The sequence below is a fragment of the Cheilinus undulatus genome, linkage group 17, assembly GCF_018320785.1.
Source record: "Cheilinus undulatus linkage group 17, ASM1832078v1, whole genome shotgun sequence".
Lineage (NCBI taxonomy): Eukaryota > Metazoa > Chordata > Actinopteri > Labriformes > Labridae > Cheilinus > Cheilinus undulatus.
In genome coordinates, this window is record NC_054881.1 from 23,792,142 (window position 1) to 23,807,191 (window position 15,050).

Consider the following 15,050-nt stretch of genomic DNA (forward strand, 5'->3'; position numbering starts at 1 on the left):
TCCGGCTCGCCTAACTCCCCACAGAGCTCATTGTTGTGGAAAAGATGTTAAACAAAGAGAGCAGACAGCGCAGCAATAATCCTAAACATAGCAGCTGGGGAATTAGCTAGCCATTTGCTGGAGAATCGCTGTTTTAGCTTTAGCTGCTAACTTTGCACGATGCTAATTGCTGTATGAGGGGAAGCATGTTAGCATTGTAGTTCATTATGGTGTTTGTCCATGACATGCCATCAGGGAGTAGTCATTAAAAGTGAAGATGTCTAGCCTACTTTCTCCACACAGTTGTGACGGATGGCTGCCACCAATGACTCCGGTTCTGTTCAAGACTTCTGCCCAGTTTTGTCTTGCCTCTGTTGCCCAGGGCTTTCTTGTTAGCTGTTTAACACAGGGTTTCTGTAAAAAAAAATCTAGACAGAACTTTCTGTAAAGACAAAGTAACATCACATTTTTGCCTTAGCTTTTGAAAAAGTATTTTATTTGTCAGTGGCTATGCTGGGTCGCCATTCTCTGTGTTGCTAACAAATTTTGCAGCCTGTTTTTAACTTCACAACCTACTTTTACTGCTTTGCTCATCCCGCCTGTCAAATTTCTAATTGCTGATAAATTGTTTATCAGGAAAAGATTTAACTCAAACAGGCAGCGTGCCTCTTAACACCACATCACATAACCATAAGTCCCTTAATTGTATTTTTCTAGTTCTGCTTAAGTTTTCTGCCTCTTACAAAGTTTTTCCTTGCCCCTAGTACCAAGTGTGTTTGTATTGGTTGATTGATGTTGTTTTTTTGTTTGATCGATTCATTTTGCTATAAATTAGTAATAATTCTGGTTCTGCTCAGGGTTTCTGCAGGACAAGAAGTTTTTCCTTGCAACTGTTGTCAGGTCCTGTCTCACTGGTTGATTAATGTCGGGTGTCTGTTAGGGGTATTTATTTTTATTCTTAACTGTCAGCTTCATGACCCTAAGCCGAGGTACGAAATAAACCATGACCTCTGTGAGCCATTACACCCCTTGTGTCTGTAAATAATGTTTTAAGACATTTTGTCATGTTAATTTTTTTGACCAATTGATTAATTTACTATAAACAACAAATAAATCTGCTTATTCTTGAAGTTTCTGCACAGTAGGACATTTTTCGCCGCTGCTATTGCCAAGTGCTTTCTCATCGGTTGAACAACGTTGGATGTCTGATGATATGATGTTACAAAGGGTATACAGTCTAGACCTGTTTTTAACTTAAAGTATGATGATGATAATAACTGTAGTCCATACAGATTGATTTTAAACACAAACAACCAATGCATCTTGCTCTGTTCAAGGTTTCTGCCAGGCAGGATGTTTGTCCTTGCCACTGTTGTGGAGTGTTTCTCATTGGTCGATTATGGTTAGGCATCTGTTAATAATGTTACAAATATGGTCCAGACGTACTCTTTATGTTAAGTGTCATGACATTACTTTTATTATGGATGATTGATTTGCGCTGCAAATATGTCTGAGATGGTTATGGGCAGTATGTCATGACAGAATCTTGTACTCGGGCAGTCGTATCCTGTCTGTCTGGAAAAACATTTTAGTCGATTCCATGAGGGGTGACTCGTCAGTGCCTCCATCGAAATAAATGAATTATAGATGCACTGAGACCTGCTCTGTTCAGGATATTTAGGCAAAGAGATCTGTATCTGTATCAGGCAGCAGAGTGATGACAGTAATTCCTTTAGTTCCTAATAGCATGTAAAAACAAGAAACTATTGATGATATTGAGATTTGTAATACTTCAATTAGCCGCAACTGTGCTGTAAAGGCTCAGTAGGTCCTTTAACAAAATAAGCATAGACAGTTTCACTCTTTTTTAATCTTTCATCATTACTTCCACCAATCTAGGGTTGTCATGTTGCCAAAATATAAACTTCAGTGTGATAGCAGACAAATGTAGAAGTCTTTGGCACCCATTAATTTATAGTTTCATGTTGCAAATGTTTTTGTGCAATCTAGACTGCGTGTAGGAGTTTGCCTGCAATTTTTGACAGATTCCTTTCCTCTTCTATGAACGTGTTTTACAAAACAGAGGTATTTTTCCTCAAGTATGGGACTTTCTGATACTGTTAATCATTTAGATGCCAGAGATTCAATAGTTTTAAAGCTATAAGCGTATCAAATATGGAAGAATTAACAATCTTACTCCCCTCAGACACTCTAATCCTTATACTGCACTTTTCTATCTATACCTCCATCCCTCCCCCTGCTTCTTTCTGGCACTGATGCTTGCACCCTGCAGCCTGTCTGGTCTGGCCAGGCACTGGTCCCAAATCTGTTATATATTGGCGCCAAGACACTGATCACTTTAACTGCAGAAACCAAAGAGAGATGACATGTAAAACGTGCACAACCACAACTAACTGCTTCTTTGTAAGCAGCACTTAATATCTAAAATTTATGTCAGATATGTGAACTACCAGAGCAGTGTTTTGTGAGCTGGCAAAGCCTCTACATTGGAAATGTTTCAAAGGAATTACAGCAAACTCCTAATATGCTTCTTTGAGCAAAACACCCCTCTGTTGTTGGTCTTGAGTCAGTTAGTCAGTGCCAGTGATTTTAGCTCCAGGCTGCACATCTATCTGCTTGCTGCTGCTCTATTACAGGTGCCATGGCTCCAAGGCTGCAATTTAGCAGTTAGGGATGCTGAAGATAATGGTTTGTCAAGATTAGAGTGGATTTCTTTTGTCCTAGTCTGCACTAGCTTAAGGTACAATAGAAATACCTTCGAGTCACACAGAAAGAAAGACGACTTGCAAATGGAGTTCAATTCTTAGAGCCGCAGGAGTCGTCTAGGTAAGACTATGCCTGCAGTTTCAATCCAGACTGACCGCATTTATTGTTCACCCACCCGGCTAACATTCCAGGCATAAGCAGAGGTGGATCTTTCATCTGTCTCCCACACAAGGCCATGCAAAGGACACTCAGTCCAAAGTGTTGGCAAGCACAAACACTATCACACACATACTATTAATCATGTGAACATCTGGATGCTTGGTGGTTTTAAGAGGGAAGGAATATTAGTCAGAGAAAGAGCTCTAAATGAGAAAGAAGCGGTGCCAAGATAATTCCAGCATGACTAAATTACACTCATTCACTCAGGCATTCATTCATTTTTCTTCCCTCAGTGCCAAACCAGGCGCATTTTGTTTCTGTGTGGGGTTTAAAATAGGCCTCTTCTCCTCCCCAACAAAGATTTAAGAGCAGCAAACACTCACCTAGATGGTCTCCGTGATGGTAACTGTTATCGTGGGATGTTCTGCCATGCGGCATAAGGTCATGGTGGACAGCAGGTGGCCAGATTTGCCCGGTCTTCCGAACACTCACAATAGTGGCCTCAGACATGACAACGTGACCCTGCTGTCGGTGGTGACGCTTCTGGGACTGCGGGGTTGGAGGGCTGCTGCTGTCGAAGGAGTGCTGCGAGTTCTGGGAGTTTTGGGACGGCGAGCGGCTCTTCTCCCTAAAGGGCCGACGGAAGGCAGTGGTAGGACTGGGGGAGACATGGCTGGACTGGCCTGAGGAGAAGTCCTCCTCGCTGGATGTTAGGTTCTCATTGGAGCTGCAGTCTGGCGTGTAACCGCCACCTCCGCCGACATCCTCAAAGCTGCCTGGGGAGTAGGAACGACGCGGCCAGGTCAGGAGGTGGTCATCACCTCCGCCAATGTCTCTCATTGTGACTCCACTGCTGCCTCCACCACTACCTCTCCCGTCACCTCCGCCACCTTCGCCCATCATCACACCACCAACGTAGACGCTGGAGTAGGCTTGGAACTCAGAGGGCTGCCACGGAGGGGGTGGAGGTTTGCCCCCATTAGCCCTCCCTGAATGTCGCTGGTTTGGTTCCCCATCTTCATATTCTGCGTCGTAACCACAGGTGCTCTCAGTGGATCGACCTCTGTACACCGGCCTGGCACGGAGCTCCCCTGCAACTGTTGCTAGATTACCTGGGAGGGAGTGAAGGGATCTTTTGCGCTCCATCTGCATGGCCTGGCTGCCCAGGGAGCTGATCTTGTCGGAGACATCGCGGTCATTGACCCTGACCAGACCCCTCTCGTGGTGGAACTCCATGTTGGTGTAGAATGGTGGCGGCGGCGGCAGCTGCTTCTCCTGGCCCTTTGCTACATCGCCTGCAGAGTGAGAGTTTGCCCTTTTGATCCTCTCAAAGTTAGATCGAAGAGCTGCTACGCCAAGTCCCATCCCCATTTTGTCCTTGGGGTCAGACGGCAGGTCCTTATCTGGGGGTGGAAGGTTAGGCCGGCGGGGGGAAACAGTGAGACTGCTTCTCTGTTTGGACGGAGAGAGGCCATCGAGGTTGTCACAAGAGGTCGACTCAGCCTGCTGGGGCACCTCAAAAGCTGACTCCAGACCATCTCCGTGGGATGCTGACTTCCTGGCTGGTGGAGGTCTGGGTTTGGACCTTCCAGATCCGTCAAGGGGCTGATATCGGCTCCGATCACCTCCACTACCAAGAGGAATACACCCTCCACCTCCAACTATCACTCCAACTCCACCAGTTTCCTGCATGTGTGGCTGCTGAGACTGGCACTCCGCTCCTTGTGTGGCCGCAGGGTCCACCCCCTCATTCAGGGGGGTCTTTCTGAAACCCCACCGTTGCTTGTCATAGCTTTTCCTCTCCTTGGCCAGGAGGGTCTGCAGGTAGATCATGCGGAAGCGCTCCTTGTTCACCTCCTGCTCTAAGCGCCTAATGGATGCCTTGCATTTCTCCAGCTCCTGCTCGATCCCCCCCACCGACCGCAGCTCCATCTTGGGGGGCTCGGACTCTGGGAACTGTGCCTTCCACGCCTCAATGAAACCCACCGGCTCCACCATGTTGTGCCTGATTTATTCCTGTAACAGACCCTGGTTCACACAAGCTGGGTGAAGGATGCCAAAGGGCACTTTCAAGTCTGCTTCACCAAAAAATCCTTAAAGACAATGATGGCCACCTACAGTTAGAAAGAAGTGGCAATATTTATAACAAGCCTTTCGGTAGCCCGTTCAGAAACACACAGTCTAATTGCTGACACTTGTCGTGGGCTGCGCAGATGCAACAATACATCCCATTCTGAACAAGAGAACCTGGATGTTCAGTCAGAGGGAATAAGTGAGGCATGAAAAGGAATAAAAAGCTGTGATAGAGCCTGGTTTTCTCGTACATTATTCCAGAAAAGGCCACTTTCAGACGGAGACTGTTTTTTTCTTTTATAATCTCAGCCTCGACACAATGACAGCATCTGTCCTCATGGGATGGCACCAGTTTCCAGGGAGAGAGAGAGGAAGAGAAAAGAAAGAAAGTGTTTTAATCCTCCTATGTTTACTCACTGTTTATGTTTACCGTCTGTGTATGTTCGTGACAAAGGCTCTCTTCACTCTCGCCCATTCATACGGATGTAATCCCAGGTGCTGCTCCGGACTGAGCGCCTTTGTACCAGCAGCGCTCAAGGAGAATGAATAAAAAGCGCAAAACACAAGCGACGACAACATCTGAATTTCTCCCAGGAAAGCGATCAAGCTGCTAGGATCCGGTGGAAGTAAACCAATCCTCCTGTTATCCCATTTTTATTCCACGGCTTGAGAGATGTATCGTTGTTTTAAACGCTCTTTTCCTCCAGATTTCTCTCGTTTCTTCAGCCTTGATGGTGCAGCTGCGTGTGCTCCCATCTCAGGCCAGCAAAACTGGAGGGGCTGCGAGAATGGGAGGGACCAGAGTGACAGTGAGCCTGCGGGTTAAAGAGACAGAGCAGAGATGCAGACTATTCATAAGATTTGTTTTTTGGCTGTAAACTTATTTGCATATATTTAGTTTAGAAAGACAGCTTAACTCAAGCAGCGTTAGCATGTAAAAACCAGAACGCTAGCATGTTTCAGCGTGTGACTGCTGCTTTGTGTTTATCAAGCTACACCCGTTTTATACTCCCATAACGAAAAGGAAAGCTTAAAACTGCTCCCAAATTTAAATAAATCATTTATTTAACGCCCAAACTGTCTTTATGTAACGTACCTTTTGAGTGTCGTTGTAAGCTCCTGGCAGTACCTGTCGAGCAGGTGTTACAGAACATGTGGGAGTGCGTCTGGTATCTTTGGCACGACACCGCCACCTGGTGGTAAAGAAATGTTTGGCATAAAACGCTACAAATTTCTCAGAAAACCTTTCAATGAAAGTCTGCGATTATATAAACATAACCCTCAGAATGTGATGTCCTCATATGTACATTCAAGGTCTTAGGAGGTTAACAAAACCTTGTTTACAGAAATAAACCGTCATTATCATTTGTAAGTTACATATTTCATCAAATACTCAGACAACACATAAAACATGAGCACTATTACACCGTTGGAAAATATAATGATATCCACATACTGTAAAGTGTGTATTTATACTTTCTTTTAGTAGTTTTCAAAAAATGTGTATGCTTTTAAAATTCTCTGTCGAAGACAGGGAGTCATAAAATGTTTCTGGCCTAAAAATCAACCATTGCTTATAAAATAAAATCTCTGGAATAGATTAAACAGGATAACTCCATAATGGAGACAACAGTGACTCTTGTTTTAATAACATATTAGACCTTTCATGGAAAAACCATGTGGAATATTGGCGTAGCCTTACAACACAAACTTTTGACATTTCTACCCTGAATTCAATTCACAGTAATGCCAGCCAGTATGAATTGTTCATGAAATGGTCCCGTTCATGAAAACACTGATTTACTTAACTACAAATTGTTGATATAAAGACATCTGTTGGGGTCATGTGTCCTCCCCAGGGACATTTTTGGATAATCAAAATCTATTTTGATAGGACTATACTCACTTTCAGCCACTTTTTTATAATTTAAACTTTACTTGCTTCACCATAGTAAACGATATATGATGGCCTAAATTATCCCATGCTTTTTAGAGAAGTCATTTTTCTGGTTTAGCATCTTTCCACATGTACAGTGCTTAACAAATTTATAAGACCACCTGTCATAAAAACGAGAAAACATAAATATTTTAGAAGTCTTTCAAAAACTTGTTTAAAACTAAAAATGTTATTGTTATTTATTTGGCAAATAACAAACTGAAACAACTAAATAGTCCTTCTTACACATAATAACCAAAAAACTTCATATTTTGTATGGCCTCCTTTGGCCTTGATAACAGCTTGCATTCTTGCTGGCATTGTTTTTATGTACTTTTCCACAGTGTCTTTTGTTATTGAGTTCCAAATAGTTTCTAGCTGTTCCCACAGACTTACTTTAGATGAAACTTTTGTGCCATCAATCTTTGAATCTACTAAATCCCAAATTTGTTCAATAGGATTCAAATCCGGACTTTGACTTGACCAGTTCATCAGTTCCAGTACTCCAGATTCCTTTTTCTTGGTCTAATATTCTCTGCACAGCTTTGAAGTGTGCTTGGGGTCATTGTCTTGTTGGTATATAAACCCACGACCAATCAGATTCAGTCCAGAAGGGATTCCATGATGCACTAAGATGTTGTGGTAGATGTTCTTGTTCATGATACCGTCCATTTTCACTAATTTGCCCACGCTGTATCCACAAATGGAACCCCATACCATAATGGAATCTCCCCCGTGTTTCACTGTGGGTGCAATGCATCTGGCATCAAAACGTTCTCCAGCTTTTCTGTGGACATAAACATGACGATGTTGAGCAAAGAGTTCAAACTTGGACTCGTCCGTCCAGAGAACCTTCTTCCAGTCATCAACAGTCCAGTGTTTGTGCTCCCTGGCAAATCTGAGGCGTTTCTGGATGTTTGCAGGCCTCAATAATGGCTTCTTAGCAGCTATTCTTCCCTTTAAGCCTTGTTCTGTCAGTCGTCTGCTTATGGTCATTCTAGAGACTCTCTTAGACTCTGATCTAGAAGCATTCATCTCTGCCTGAAGGTCAGCAGTGGTCTTCCTTCTGTCTTTAGTACTTTAAATCTTGAGGTGCCTGACATCTGCTTCAGTTAACTTTGGTTTCCTGCCTCTTCCTTGGCGCATTTTGTAAGAACCAGTCTTGGCAATTGACTCCAAAGCATACTTGACCACACTGTGAGAACACTTTATGTCTTTCCCTATCTGTCTCAGAGACCATCCAACATCATGAAGTGCTTTAATGCGGACTCTTTCATTCTCAGTGAGCTCTCCACGTTTTACCAGTTTGAACAAGAATGAGGAATTTCAAACTGAATTCACCTTTTTATACCCAAATTTGAGCCGGCTCACTGGGCTTCTCTGAGAAGTCAGAAATTAATCAAGCATAACATTCAGCCACTAAAACTCATTTTTCTGTTCAGGAATGCAAGTAAATAACTATAATTTGACATATTAATCAAGAAATAATTACGTGCTTTACTATTTTTTCAGTTTATTTGTAAATCAGTACATTTGAAAATTCATGGATAACAATAATAATTTTATTTTAGCATTAAAAATATCATTTCGGTTAGAGCTTCTACATATCGGTGTATTAACCATTGCAGAAACATAAAAAATGATTGCTAATTACCAATGCTGTTAATTTAGGGCAGCTGTGGCATTAACCTTACTTTGGGTGGTGGTCTAATAAATTTGTTAAGCACTGTACCTATTGCCATCTTATCTTCTTTCCACATTTAGAGTGTCAGAACTTTCGTCTCTTTCAAGAATCATATGATTAACTGAGCACAATATCAAAACTCCGAATGAGTATGCTTCAATTAGGTACAACTGTTTCTCCAAGGAGACATAACTGAGGTGATCTGGGGAAATAACATTCTAACCAGTCCTTTGGAAATCCCATAAGGCATGGCCATATTCTGTTTTACACTTCCAACTCAAACTATCTTTGATTAATCCCATATGATTTAATCTTGTAGGAGTGTAAAAAATATCTGTAAAGTATCTTGTACTGCTCCTTAAAAATGTCTCCCACTGTTGGAGAGAATCCTGCCTGTTAGCCTCTTCTTTAAATTAAAACTACATGTCTTAATAATTTAAACTGAAAACATACACCTTTTTTTAAAGGCACTTTTTGGGGCCCCTTGAGCACAAGGCCCCAGGCAATTGCCTTCATTGAACCACCTCTATCCAGAAGGGCAACTATATTATGCAGTTTAAAGGTCCTCACCAGAGCTTAAAGCTCCTGTAAGAGGTTTTAAGTTGATTCTAAAACCATCTTTTGTTAATACTAACGCCCTTACGTGACCATCAAAAGCAAACCAGACCTTTAGAAACAACACTGGTAATTTCCATAGAGTATTTTTTAAAGCTTGTTACTTCTGTTGCAGGGCAGCCTTTGATGAATTTTCCCACAGAAAAGACTCAGTTGGTGTAAAGAAAATGGAGTGTTAAAAGATTCGTCTGTGTAAAAAACATTCAGCATCAGCAAAAAGATAAGAGGTGCCTCTTTGTCCACTGGGTACAGCAAGTCAACTCAACTCCCAAGTTCCTCCAGGGAGTTTAAGCTCGGGCTGTTGGTTTTCCTTTAATATGACTATACAGTATATGGGTGTTGTGAAGTAAAGTGTGGAACTGATCCTTTAAAAAAAGCCCAGACACATCTCAAATACTCTATTGTTTATTTACCTGAAACCACAACCTCAGTAATGCATGTACAATCATTATTACTCCTCAATAATGATCGACTTTTTACATATGGTAAATATTGTTCTTCGACCAGGTGTCGCAGAGGGGGCAGCATGGGCCCCCTCACATAAGATCACAGTTTTACAGCAGTTGAAAAGAATACATGATAATTAGATTAGAATGCAAAGATTATAAGAAAAGAGGAGAACACTGTTGTATTGCAGGATTACCACTGAATCACAGTAAGTCCATTGTCCTCATTGCTAAGAATTATTTCATCAGAAAGTAAGTGGATCAGAAACAGTAGCTCAAGGGGAAAAAGTAAAGTAAAAAAAAAGAATAAAAAATAGAGAAAAATCAAGTAGGGCACAGTCAAGTTCAGCATGAGTCATTTCTTCATGTCTTACATTGTGCAAATTACTCAAACCATTACAATAAAAACAGTGATTTTCTAATATCTGCGATAAATCCATCTTAAAACCATCTTAATATGTCTTTTGATTATTATACATTAGAATCTATAAATACAAATTGCAAAGCCTACGTACAGCTTAAACGCATGCATGAATGTTTTTTGTACACTGATGTACAGCTAAGACCGTTCAACCCCGGGTTTCTAAGGTTCTCTATGTGACAAAACTACCATGGTAGATGGAAAAGAGCTCTTCATGCAAGGAGGAAGGGTGTCAAGAACTTCCCTGCACACAAAACTGGAATAAAGTCATGTTGATAAAGCATCTGCACATAGAGGTAAGAAGTGTGTGAGTGGTTATGTATAGTGGCGCAAGGGGCAAAGCTGTTTCCAGCCAAAGAGCACCCCTGTGGATTGGTCTTATTACTGTGAAAATTAGTCCTTTTGTCACATACACTGCTGGTTATCATGTCGTCTGTGAGGGTCAGAGTGAGCACACATGCCAGACAGAAGGGAAAATCCAGCTTCTGAGCCCACTCAGGAATTTTGTAGAAGCTTTTATGAGAGCCAACCTGAAAAAGAGAAAATTACATAAGTACAAGAAGATCGAGAATGAGGTTTTTTAACATTTTAATATTTTATGTCTCTTCTACCAAAATAATGTGTAGGTACTGGCTTGTGAATTTAAGCAAGTGTTTGGGGAGTGAAACGAACAGCACGCAGTGACATTCACAATACTGGCATGTGATCAAGATAAGCGCCTCATTTATTTTTAATATACAAATCTGCAGCCAAAATTCCCATCTTAAATCTAAAGATTTACATTTTAACTGCAACTCCTTTCAGGGAGTTAGATCTTCATAAATTTATAGAAAATGTCTTAATGGTCATAAATGTATGAAAACATACACTGTGCTTTAACACTTAATGTTCAAACTTTGAAACCATTATCCAAATATGGTATGCAACAAGTAAGAAAACAATTGTCTTGTTTCTCCTCATCTATGATATTGAACATCAATCAGCCATAACATTAGGGCTAGATTTGATAATGCATCCAACACAGCAGCCTTAGAATTACTTCCATGTCTACAAAGCGTTTACATTTCAGATTTTGTTGACATGGTCAAAAATTTATTATTATGATAAAGATACCTAATATTTACATGTAGATTTTTGGATCTGCATTTATGAAGACAAAATTCCCTAAATAAAATACATAGTAAAACTTAGGGCTGGCAGCAATAATCCCAATCAACTAGGGTTCATAATTTGCATTTGAAAAAACCTCAATTAACTGCATGCTTTATTGCCTCTTTTAGTACAGCTTGGAGACACTGCCGTCTCCCTGAGGTCACAGTGGTGTTAAACAAGTCTACCGCTATTCCTTAATGTCTCATTTCACTTTGAAACTCAAGACAGCTCAGCAGGCAAGTCATAAATCATCTTCTCTTTGTGTTATTAAGCATTTACCCTTTTACTATTCCCTTATTTTCTCTTCAATCCACATCAAGTTCCTTTTTCTGTAGGTCAGTTCATGTCATAATCTTCTATCTACCCACAGTTCCTTATTTGCTTTCAAAATAAAAGCAGCTATGTATCCAAACTTGACCTGCTCAATTTTGACTTTAGACTGTAGAAAGTTGTTCCTTTCCTGGCTTGGTTTTACTTGGGAAGGGCAAATATTTAAGCCAATGACATCACCAGTCACTCGGGGGAATTACCCCACCCCCTAACGCTACAATGACATAAAACCACCAAGCAGTTAATCTCAGTATAGTCTGTTGTTAGCCGCTGTCACTGCCTTCATTAAATGTTAACAGCCTGCTACATGCTGTGTTTTTGTTCATTGTGAGAAAAATTTCCCAAATCTATCAGCCATGGTAGCCTACGGGTCATTAAAAGTCTAAAAATAGAGCGATTTGTGCCAGAAAACAATTTAATCCCCAAGCTCTGGCACAGAGCCAGGCAACTGCGCTCTGATCAGAAGATTTTTTTTTTTTTTTTTACTTTAAGAGGATTGTATTTCTCTTGAGTTGACATGGCTTCAGCTCATTCAACTGACACACCCACACCATCTAGATTTTAGTACCTACTTTTTCAGGATTTTGAAGCTTAATTTGATAAACTTAGAGATGTTTTTCATGACTCAAATTTGGTCCAGTGGTTCATAACCCAGTGACCTGTCATACAACAAACCTAAAAGAAAGATTTTTTAAATCACTTTACAGGGACTTTAATCATTGACAGCCCTTGTAAAACTGCATCATCAAAAAAATAACAAAAAAAAATGTACCCTTTCTTTTAAAAGTGTACTCTTTAAAAACTGATTATCAGCGTTCTGTAAAATAAAATGCTGATACAGACATTCAACCAGGTGGATAATTGGTTGATCCCTATTGCAAATACCAAGCCTAAGATCTCGTACTCAAAAACCATTGCAGATATAGTTCCCTGTTGTTTTACAACATGATGCTAGCTCCTCATTACTCGAGTAGATAGGCAAGTTAAAGAGATGTGTGAAGTGTTGATATTTAGACATAAATAAGGATGACAAAAGTAGAGCATGCAAGAGGAGGGTTAAGAAAATCTGAATAAAAAATAATTTTAGGAGTTGTAATGGTTATACCGACTTGTCATACAGGTACTCGGCATTTTTACTCAAATGTTATCACTTGTACTTAGAAAGAAAAAGAGGCATTGGTGCATCCCTACTATATATACAATTGAAATAGACTTTTGTTAGAACAGTTGCATTAGATTGCTTGACATAGCAGTGGGCATCATAATGATATGGCTGATACATATTTTGTGTGTTTATGGTTGGATGCACGCAGGCATCTAGTAAATATTTTTGATTAGATTTTAGGAACTTTTTGGGAACTTTAAATAAAAATCTGATGTATATTGTAAAATAACAATCAAGGCTTTCGACACTATATCCTGGATTACTTTTCAAATTGATATTGAAGGACTGCTCTCTGCTTGTTTTATCAGACTGTATAGTAAGAACTTGCGTGTGGAAAAAAGTAAATTGATACTCACTCTAGTGACAGGGGAGCCAATGGAGGCATTGAGGAAGAAAAGCACACAGTTGTTAAGTGGAACACAATACACAGTGCCAACAAACCAGGCTTCAGTCAAAAACAAAACATGCTTTAGAGGAGTTCCCCCCCAAATGTGGATTTTTTTCCCTTAGAAAACAATGCTTAGGTGGTCCAAGATTATTGACAACATGGGCTTTGATTCAATGTTTTTACACTTCCACACAGAGTGGTCAACCCAACGCACACTAAGACCTCTAAATATTAAAGCCTAGAAAAGTCAAATATACACAAGATCTCTGTGTGGTGGATTCCTCCTGCCTGTCATGTTGTGCCAAGGATAATGATGCATTCATATGATTTAAATGATTGTGTTCAAGTATCAAATGTACATATATGTAACACTGGATATGAATTTTGTCAGACTGATGCTTTTGAATAAAGAAAGACAGAAAACACTTTGATTCAAAGGGTTTATGAGTGTATTTTTCCTTGGAGTAAAAAAACAACATTTTGGGATTTGCAGTCCAACTTCATTTGGAGTACTCTCTGTATTAGATTTTTATTTTTTATATTATTGTCCTTTGAATCAAACGCCATGGAGACATAATTAACAAAAGTCATTCCCACTCAGCTCTGTCTCCAAAGCAAAACACAAATAAAGTTAAGAATGTCAAAATCAATACAAACTATATCCTTAAAAATGTTAAGAGGGAAGGCAAATTTTGTTCTTTGTTTTCTGCACAAGCAAATAGGGGCACACCTCAGATGTTACACGTTTGCAAGGTCATTTAGGAAAAGCATCTAGAGATGAGCAAAAAATTATCATATTGAGGTAGCTGTGCTCTGCCCAGTGCAGAAAAACTGGCTTCATCTCAAATCATTTAAGTAAAAAAACATCCAGGAAGTTAATTTTTACGCTAACATGGGGCTGGAATGGACAAACAACAATTAAATTAGAATGAGAAACCACACAGAATTCATGCTTGGTCACAGGACATGCGGCTTTTTTTGTTTTTCTTGAGTTTAAGCGGAGCATTCAAACTGTCACTCCCAAACCTTTCCCCGTCCTTGTCGGCCACACGGAGCCTGTCCTCTCTGAGAGAGTTCTGAGTGTATACTGAAGACACAATGGTAAACATTAGAAAAGAAATCAAGGCGGAATGTTTAAGCCACGCTGGTCAAAAAATGTACAAAGCCGTAAAAAAATGAAATTGCATAAAATTCAATCTCTGTACAGAAAAATTAATGTCTGATATCTTAACTTTCTGCTCATGAAGAGGGGAGGCTAAACAAAACAAGTTGGTGTTGTTACTGTAGTGACATGAGACAGATTATATTCTATTAAAATATAAACCTTAAAGGCAGTTTTGACATGAGAAAACAAAAAGGTCTGGCGACATATCTTTGAAACCAGCAACAAAGTCCACAGCTACGGGAGTGATGGTCTTCTAACACTCGCATCTGATCCAAACTTAAGCCAGCTGACTTCTCACTGTTAACATTTTATATTATTTGTTACGTTTCATGTGTTAAAGTTGGTCCTTCTCATACACGCACACGGCACGCACCCACAACTACACACACTAACTCTACAAACGCGCACACTCGCTAGCTATGCACATGTAAGAAGGCAGAGAGGGAGGGAGGAGAGGGAGGAGGGGGTGATGGTGGTGGATGGGTGGAGGTGGGGGTGGGGGTTGGAAAAGTCAAGGTTGTGCTCGAGTCAGTCAGGACCAGAACATGTCGGCCATGTTAGTGTCGGAGCTGTAGATCCAGAGGACCAGGGGGAGGGAGACGGCCACGAAGGGCCAGGAGATGCCCTCCATGCATGCAGACAGGGAGCAGCCTTTGGAGCCGGCGGGCTTCTCCAGCTCTTTACCGGGCTCCAGGTAGTTCCTGGCTGCAAACTTCAGAACCTCGTCCAGAAGAATGACAGGCAGAGAGATCTTTAGCACCATCAGCCACTGTGTCAGGTTCAGAGGGGTGATCTGGAAGATGATCTGTA

General features: G+C 40.8%; 2 protein-coding genes across 3 annotated transcripts in view; both read right to left on the bottom strand.

The window, feature by feature from the left end:
* The window catches only part of LOC121525015 (breakpoint cluster region protein-like), a 135,259-nt gene extending 129,169 nt beyond the window's left edge, over positions 1-6,090 (bottom strand). The window contains exons 1-2 of the mRNA XM_041810705.1: positions 6,035-6,090; positions 3,249-5,753 (exon numbers count right to left, since the gene is read on the bottom strand). Coding sequence (XP_041666639.1) covers positions 3,249-4,863 — 1,615 coding nt within the window. The 5' untranslated portion in view covers positions 4,864-5,753; positions 6,035-6,090. The remainder of the gene's footprint in view (positions 1-3,248; positions 5,754-6,034) is intronic.
* A 3,486-nt stretch (positions 6,091-9,576) lies between these two features.
* atp2a2b (ATPase sarcoplasmic/endoplasmic reticulum Ca2+ transporting 2b) overlaps positions 9,577-15,050 on the bottom strand; it is a 37,354-nt gene continuing 31,880 nt past the window's right edge. The window contains exons 23-24 of one of the 2 annotated variants that reach the window (XM_041810067.1): positions 14,925-15,045; positions 9,577-10,570 (exon numbers count right to left, since the gene is read on the bottom strand). In XM_041810067.1, coding sequence (XP_041666001.1) covers positions 10,557-10,570; positions 14,925-15,045 — 135 coding nt within the window. In that variant the 3' untranslated portion in view covers positions 9,577-10,556. Of the gene's footprint in view, positions 10,571-13,506; positions 15,046-15,050 lie in introns of those variants that run through there. The other variant, XM_041810066.1, reaches the window with a different exon arrangement.